This window comes from Centroberyx gerrardi, chromosome 21 (assembly GCF_048128805.1).
Source record: "Centroberyx gerrardi isolate f3 chromosome 21, fCenGer3.hap1.cur.20231027, whole genome shotgun sequence".
In the NCBI taxonomy this organism is placed as follows: Eukaryota; Metazoa; Chordata; class Actinopteri; order Beryciformes; family Berycidae; genus Centroberyx; species Centroberyx gerrardi.
In genome coordinates, this window is record NC_136017.1 from 3,433,331 (window position 1) to 3,441,640 (window position 8,310).

At 38.3% G+C, this 8,310-nt stretch overlaps 1 protein-coding gene across 3 annotated transcripts in view; it reads right to left on the reverse strand.

Annotated features, from left to right (window-relative positions):
* aox6 (aldehyde oxidase 6) overlaps positions 1-7,941 on the reverse strand; it is a 31,932-nt gene extending 23,991 nt beyond the window's left edge. For 2 of the 3 annotated variants that reach the window (XM_071910578.2, XM_071910579.2), the window contains exons 1-8: positions 7,886-7,941; positions 6,694-6,751; positions 5,795-5,891; positions 4,852-4,960; positions 3,033-3,159; positions 2,759-2,820; positions 1,734-1,811; positions 982-1,062 (exon numbers count right to left, since the gene is read on the reverse strand). In XM_071910578.2, the coding sequence (XP_071766679.2) occupies positions 982-1,062; positions 1,734-1,811; positions 2,759-2,820; positions 3,033-3,159; positions 4,852-4,960; positions 5,795-5,891; positions 6,694-6,751; positions 7,886-7,939 (666 nt within the window). In that variant the 5' untranslated portion in view covers positions 7,940-7,941. Of the gene's footprint in view, positions 1-981; positions 1,063-1,733; positions 1,812-2,490; positions 2,494-2,758; positions 2,821-3,032; positions 3,160-4,851; positions 4,961-5,794; positions 5,892-6,693; positions 6,752-7,885 lie in introns of all 3 variants that reach the window. The other variant, XM_071910580.2, reaches the window with a different exon arrangement.
* Positions 7,942-8,310: the final 369 nt, after the last annotated feature.

Here is an 8,310-nt window from a genome sequence, read left to right on the forward strand (position 1 = left end):
AGCACTAACAATACTACTGGTGTGAGATAGAGGCGACCAATCGTCTCCACCATGCTCTCATTGGTTTACGGAAATTGCAACTAGGTGCATAATTTAATAATGATGTATTGATGTTTAAAAATGCTGCACACAGCACCTTTAAACACATTGACTGTGAACTCAATTGGTGCAAAACAAACGGAGCTTTCAGTAATTTTAAAATCGTCAGTGAATTAAAAAGGTAAGCATCTAATTTGTATTTTTGTTAGCCAACTTTTACATGTTCGCCTCTGCTGTCAACACACTGTAAACTGTTGGGAACTGATAACGTCTAATGCTAACACGCATAAACAGAGACAGGTAGCATCGCTAGCCAGTTAGCTAGACACTGCTAACAGGTTTAAAAAAAAAAAGGGAAAAAAACATGTTGACTGGTTTCTCCGTTTGCATATTAACATCAAAGTCATCTATTTTTACATTGTGAACCAAATGTTAGCAATGTCTTTTACATAATTTCCTGTCTCTGCTGTCAACAGACTTTAAAAAGGTAAGATTTAATAACTTTGTAATGCTAACATGAATTAAAAAAAAGACTGGTAGCATTGCTACCTAGCTGCAATTCTAACAGGTAAAAAAAGGGGGAAAAAAACATCATAACAGGTTACAAATTCAGCCCCCATTTGTATATTATCATTAAAATAACCTATTTTGATATATGAACCAAATGTTAGCCATGTATCTTACATAATTTTCTGTAAAACGGTAACAGTTGCTGTTAGGCAGAAAGACAGCATTGTTAGTGAGTTATATCCCAAACAGTCCCATGTGAATTTATACTGTGTGCTGTATGTGTCAACCTTTGCAAAATTGGAACTAATAAGTTCATTCAAATGTATTTGCCAAGGGTCTGATACACATTACAGCATTTCTTTTATCTGATTATATCAAAATTTGCTCCATATCATCATTCCTGTTTATTTAACACGATGTCTGGAGTCTTACAATCAGTTCTGGTGGGAAGATCAGCTCCTGCGTCGGGTCCAATGGCAGAAACTCCTCCTTGTCAAACAGCTGCGGCGCGACCTGGAGCACATTCAGGCAGGGTGAGGAGATAAAAAAAAAAAAACAAGCGCTCCTTTGAGAAAACGACCTTTAATTGGGATTTACCGTCTCATGATTACAGGAGTGATGTGTGCGACGCAGCGTCAAAAGTAAGAAATAGCCGCAATTTCTTGGAATTTGACCGCAAAGGTCTGAGAGAGGATGCTTGGTATCAAGTAAAACGAAAAGAAGAGAACAGAAAAGAGAAGGAAAGAGAACAGAAGAAAGGAACGTAAAAGAAAGAAAAGAGAAAAAGAAAAGGTGAGGGAAACGAAAAGAATAAAAAAGTAAGAAGAAGGGAAGTAGAAGTATAGCGAAAAGACAAATAAGAAATGACAGTAGAACAGGGAAGAGAAGAGAAAAAGGAAGAAGTAAAGGAAATAAATGACAAAATAGGTAAGAGGAAAGAGAGAAAGGGAAAAGAGAAGAATGAGAAATTGAAGGAAAGAATAGAGAAAAGAAGAAATGAAAATAGAACAGAGAGGGTAACAAGAAGAACAAACAGGAGAAAACAAGAGAAAAACTAAATAGCAGAAAAGGGAGGTGTAGTTTTTACACGTTTGTTCTTAAAGGGAAGCAGAAAACAAAAATCAACAAAAAGAAAAAAACAAGAGAAAAAGGGATGAGAAAAGAAAAGAGGGGTTTGAACTCACATGTCCTGGTTTATCCGTGGCTTCATCCCCGTTGAGGCAGCAGCCTCCGTTCCCACTGGCCTGGCAGCAGTTGGCCTCCTGTGAGGATTTATTCATCGATATTTCACACTGCATGCAGCAATTAAGCATAATGATGATATTTCTCCTCACTTCATGATTTTATCATTGGATCATAAGAATCCGTCTCCGTTGAGGGGTTCGTGAACTAGAAAAGGATTGATGACCCCAAATAAAACAAATTATGGTCTTTATTAAAGGATACTAGGTAGCTTCAGGTTATGATTTTCAGTCCAAAACCCAAAACCAGGTGACTTCACTACCGGAAACCTCTGTACATGTAAACTTCCAATGACAGAAAAAATATCTGTCAGTGTTTTTTTCCTCAAGTGATCTCTGTGTCTTGACTTGACTTGACTTGACTTGGGTTCTGGTGACTTGGGACTTGACTCTGACTTGTACTTTGATGACCTGAAAAGGTTTCTAAAGTCTTGACTTGAGATCTTGTGTTTGTGTAAATGACTTAGATTGAAAGTGATGAGATTTGTTCCAGCGGACGACTGAATTTAAATTCTGTTTTCTGAATTTGTATGGAATGATTGAATTTATTGAAGTTGAAACTGATTATAGAAATCAAACTCATGATGCTCTTACCAAGTTTTTATCCTATTAAAACCATATTGCATTGAAAAGTCCTAGATATTTAGTTTTCTTTAAGATATTAAATTGATACTGGACTCTTGATTTGTTCTGACTTGACTTGCTGTTCTACATTTAGACTTGGGACTTGATTTGAGACTTGTACCTCAAGACTTGAGACTGACTTGGGACTTGAGCAAAGTCGACTTGGTCACACCTCTGGCTTCCAGTATTATTATCAAGTATTATGAGGGCAACAATATTTACACAGAGCAGTTATGAAGTTCAGAGTAGCTATTATGGTCATTAAACTGTGATAACTGGCAGTCTGAATGTTGATTATTATTGAATTATATAAGTTGTTTTAGTGGAAGAGCTGAACTTTGTACCTGACAGAAAGTTCTGCAGCCGTCAACAATGGGTCGATATCCAGTACACCGACACAAATTACCTGAAAAACAGGTAAGACAGACAAGATTAAAAGACAGACAAGTCCATCATCAGATAGATAGAGGAACTGGAGTCAGATTTGTTTTCTACCCAACTTCTCACCGGCAGCAAATATTGGCAAAACACCACTCTGTATGAAAACCCTCCTTCTAAAATGTAAAAGTGTACATTTGTGTGTGTGTGTGTGTGTGTTTCAGTGTGTGACCGTGGTACCGGCGAGAGCCTCGGTGATGTCCTCCACGCTGGGCTGAGGCTTGTTCCTCAGCAGAGCGTACATGGACATCACCATGCCTGGAGTGCAGAAGCCACACTGGGAGCCGTGAGCCTTCGCTATACGCTCCTGTGAACAAGACATCCATAACATCTAAAACCACACAACCGCAAGTTCTGTTTCCACAATTCATAATCGTAGCGTTTATAGAGGCTTTGCAGTTGCATCACAAATCTTATAGCAACCATGTCTCCATCATGGAGGAACATTGGACAATAGTCTGTTAGTTAATAAAGTCTAAATCTGTACGAAGCAGCTAGAAACAGAGAGCTAGCTGAGTCAGCTTGTTGTGGTGTGGCTGTAGATCCATTCAGTAACGTTCTCAGTAAAAGTGAATAGTGTGATAAGGTGGATTTGGTTACTGTGACACAGTAAACTGTCTTGTCTTTAGCCCTAGTCTCTACTCCAAAACACTCTGAGTTGTAGCTTGAGAAGAGTCAGCTCAGTTAACCTGAACAAACTGTTAGCTAGCTAGCCAAAAGGCTAATTTAGCATATTAGGCAACTACTAGCCACTACCAGCACTAGCTTAGATACGTTAGCTAGTAGTTTTAGTTAACTAGAAGTTTGTTTTCTTGGGCATTTCTTAAATAGGTATGATGTCAATGTTAACATACGACTACTATCCACTGCTAACGCTAGCTGCTACTAGCTAACGTTAGCTAGTGTGCTAATCAGATGTGTTAACAACAAGACAGTGATGGTTAGCTGACCAGATACTATGGTTAGCTAGCTAACAAGCTGACATTATCTAAACACTAAATCAATCAGATGGATCAGTGATGAAATGATCAGTTCAGTCAGAAACAGACAGAAATTAACCGTCTGTTCAATTCTGTTGAAACACAGCCAGCTGTTCCACTGTTGACAAGAGCTGAGGACCTCCAACATGGCCGTCAGAGCGGGTGTTATGTCACCCCCTCACCATGTCGTCTGGCTCCATCATGGAGGTCCAGCAGAGACCTTGCTGTGTCAAATTAATGTCTAAAACTACGACAACCAGGCTAGAAAACGAGATGACTGTAACAGATTGTTGTGGTGTGGCTGTTGATCCATTCAAATTATCATACAACTCTGTTATTGAACGTTGAACTTGACAACAAATACCACCATATATGAAATGGCAGTGACTCCACAACTACAAAAAAATGTGTCAGTTTTCATCAGTTTTCTTCCAAACTATCTATCTTGCAAAAAGTTAATAGTCTTTTTGTCAAGTCGTGTTTGTTCTGCTGTTAGAGAAACAGGCTTATGACCAGTTCAGCTGCCCTGACTGACCGGCTGGGAAAATCTGGGTGTGGAAAATGGATGAGAAACACTGTTGCATGAGAAAGACACTGAAGCCACAACTGCTCTCAATGCAGCTGCTCAATGTCAGTGACTCTGCAGCTCCCAGTGTGAGAAATAAGAGAAGAAGAGAAGACTTGAGACACCTGACTTGGGTTCTGCTGACTTGGGACTCGACTCTGACTTGATGACTTGAAAAGGTTTCTCAAGTCTTGACTTGAAATCTTGTGTTTGTGTAAATGACTCAGATTGAAAGTGATGAGATTTGTTCCAGCAGACGACTGAATTTAAATTCTGTTTTCTGAATTTGTATGGAATGATTGAATTTATTGAAGTTGAAACTGATTCTAGAAATCAAACTCATGACGCTCTTACCAAGTTTTTATCCTATTAAAACCATATTGCATTGAAAAGTCCTAGATATTTAGTTTTCTTTAAGATACTGGACTCTACATACATGTAGACCAGCACTGACCTGAACAGGGTGGATCCTGGTCTTGGTGCTGCCGATTCCCTCCACTGTGGTGACAGCAGCACCGTGAAGCTGGCAGACCGGCAGCAGGCAGGCGTTCGCCGAGTAATGGCTGAAGAGCCGCATGGTGAAGGGAAACTGTCAGCGGATCTGAGTTTCAACGTCCTACAACACCTCAGAACATGATTTAGGCATTCAGTGTGTGGACTCTACTTTTGTTTTTCGTGTTTTTTTCTGTCCAGATTGGGATGAGACAGTTTTCACTCTGCTCTACTATCTGGTCCATTCCCACACAACGGTTAAGAAGTGCTTAGGTTGATGGGAAATCACCACCAGCCACAGTCTGGTGAATTTGGGCTGTGGCTGGCGAGCTCGTCTGCTTTGGCATCATTCACAAGTTCTCTTGTCTTCTAAAAATCAAATTTGGTTAATAAAATGGTTAAAGTGGCTGGTATTTTGTAATCCACCAGCCACTGTGGCTGGAAAAACTACATTTTCTGCCCTACTTTGCACCCATTGGTAACAAATGTGGTGTGTCTGTAGATCCATTCAGTAACATTCTCAGTAAAAGTGAATAGTGTGATAAGGTGGATTTGTTTCCAAATGTAGGTTACTGTGACACAGTAAACTGTCTTGTCTCTACTCCAAAACACCCAGTCTATTCAGTTCTGCTGAGACGTTTGAAACACAATCAGCTATTCACAGAGCTGAGGACCTCCAACATGGCCGCCGGAGGCTGTATTACATCACTGAACAATAGATAAACAACACGGTTGTGACACATGAGCAGAGGTTTTCTGAGGATTTCTGGTTAGTGTATTAACATTAAAATGATCTGTCATGCAGTCACAAGTTTGTGTTCGTTGGCTATTTTTCAAGGGCTCTGAGCGTGTCTCGGCCAATCAGAGCTGAGGACGGGGACCGTGCGGTTCATGGTGAAGGATACAGGACGGTTTTGGCGGCAGGTTGGTAGCGGGACACCATGACGGTGCAGGCGCCGCAGCCGCCGCCGCCGCAGCCCGACTTGGTTCCAGTTAACCGCACTGGAGCGCCAGTCAAGGAGACAAACAGCAACCTGCACACTCCTAAACCCACCGGGCACTCTTCAGTAACTAAGACTTTTACAGGACTTTTCCACAACTTCATTCATCACTGTAATAACTTTATAATAATAACTTAATTTACATAGCACTTATCAAAAAAGTGCTTCACAGAAATAAAAGACAGAGGTAAAACAAAGAGATAAAATACAAAACAATGTGGCAAATTAGGCATAAAATAAGATAATCAAGATAAATATTCAAATAAATAATAATAATAATAGGTAAAATGTATGCTTTTTTTTGTTGTTTTTTAAATTACTCCTGCAACTTTAACTTTTAATCTGACAAAACTGATAAACATAGTCCCATTATTGAAAATGTAATGACTTTTCCAAAAAGTTTATGATATTTTATGATATTTTAAAATTTTGCCAAAACATTTGCAGTCCTAAAACATTTTACAATTTGGCAAAATTTGGCAATATGGCATTGCTAAAAATCTGAAATTTTGAAAATGCCATAACTTTGCCACTGCTGTGTGTTTATCTGGAAAACGTGTGATGGGATTACCACGCTACACACACACACACACACACACACACACACACACACACACTCTGGCCTCATTTCTTTCAATTCTTCTCTGGTTTTTATCTCTATGGATGTCCTTTGCTCCTTGTGATGAACTTGTTTTGTTATAAGCTCTTTACAACTAAACTTGACCTCAACTGACTTAATAAACAACCCAAACTGATCATAAAACTGCATGTAAAGCGTGTTTGGGGGATTTTTTGAAGGATACTCCTCTGTCGGAGGAAGGACAGCAGCATGGTTTCAGGGTCTGCATCGCTCTCTGTCACCTGTGTGGACAAAGAAAGCAGATTCAGGATTAATTATGTTATTTTTCAGGCCTTTTGTGCAGGTTTACAGGTTATTAATGAGTTATTAATGGAAAGTTCCTGTCTCACTGAAGTTTTCATTATATTAGAAAGTAAGCAGTCAGGAATGAAGAGGGTTTTGATGGGGTCTCCTCCATTAATAACTCCCTCAGCTAATTTTGCATGAATTAAGGGGTGAATTAATGTAAATTAATGAAAATGTAAGGTAGTTTTAAGGGATTAGTGGATTAGTGTTCGTGTTTCCAAGACTTCTCCACCTCCATGAGATGAAACTGTTCTTCCTCCCTGGGTTTGTTAATGTTTTTTTTTTGTTTTTTTTAAGGGATGAACAGTCTGGTTTCCACTCCAGTTAATGCAAAACCTATCTTTCAACTGGCTTCACATACACACACACACACACACACTTCCTCCCAATTTCCCTGCATCAATGTTATTTAATTTCAAATCTAATTATTTTATTTAATTTCCATTGAGTTTTTTTAAAAGCGTCTTGGGAGTTTCTTCCACCAGCACAGTTTGAGTTTGAGTTTGAGTTTATAGTGACCTTATAATTTATTTATGGTGTTTTTTATTTCCTATCTCTAGAATATTCCTATGGGGACTTGGAGCTTTTCTCTGATATCAGTATCTTTCTATACGATTACTATAGATTTTTTAACCAGAGTTATCAGTTTTATCAGTTATCAGTTTTTTATCATTACAACGTGCAAATAAACTAAACCGAAACGTAGTGACAACATTAGAAATGTTAAAATTCACAAACTGACTTAGCCGTTAACTCTTTTTAATATAGGCTAAGAAACCGTTTTTTTGTTTTTTTTTACATTCTTGTAGCTAGTAAGCCTATTGTAAATAAGACTGAATGACATTTATACCCGTTAAACCCGGCGTTTAGGATTCCTAATTTGAGACTAATTTGATTAATCTGATTAGAGATTTATTCCCTAAATCAATGTTTCTGGCTGAGGAGAGGATTTCCCCCACCTCCCAAACTCAAAGTTAATCAAAAAACTAACATTCACTAAAACTACAAGACACAAACGTATTAGATTTATTAGACTTATTAAACGTTAATATTTTAAAAGCTAAACTTGCCTTTTTGCCGTTGACAAAGAAGCATAAAGTATCTCCTCCTTTAACTTCAGACATTTCTCCGTTTTTCACAGGGAAGACTTCAACACTAGTGTCAAGTCAGCCAGAATAAACAACACCTCTTCCGGTATCTGGTTTCCAAAATAAAAGCCCGGATCGAAATCTCAGAGACGTACAGAATTTTTTTTTTTTATTAGTCTTCAAATATACAACAAATTGGCAATGACAGTTCTTTATATATCACCAGAGTAAGCTGAGTACAGTACATATGTGTCAAAGACAATAATCAAAAGGAAATAGAGAAAACAAAAACAAAACAAAGAGAAAAATAGTAAATTAAAGGGAAAAAAAAAAAAAAGAACAATGTATACATTCCAGGGATTAAATTACTTTATACTGTGCAAATACAAAGTGTAATTTTTGGGCAT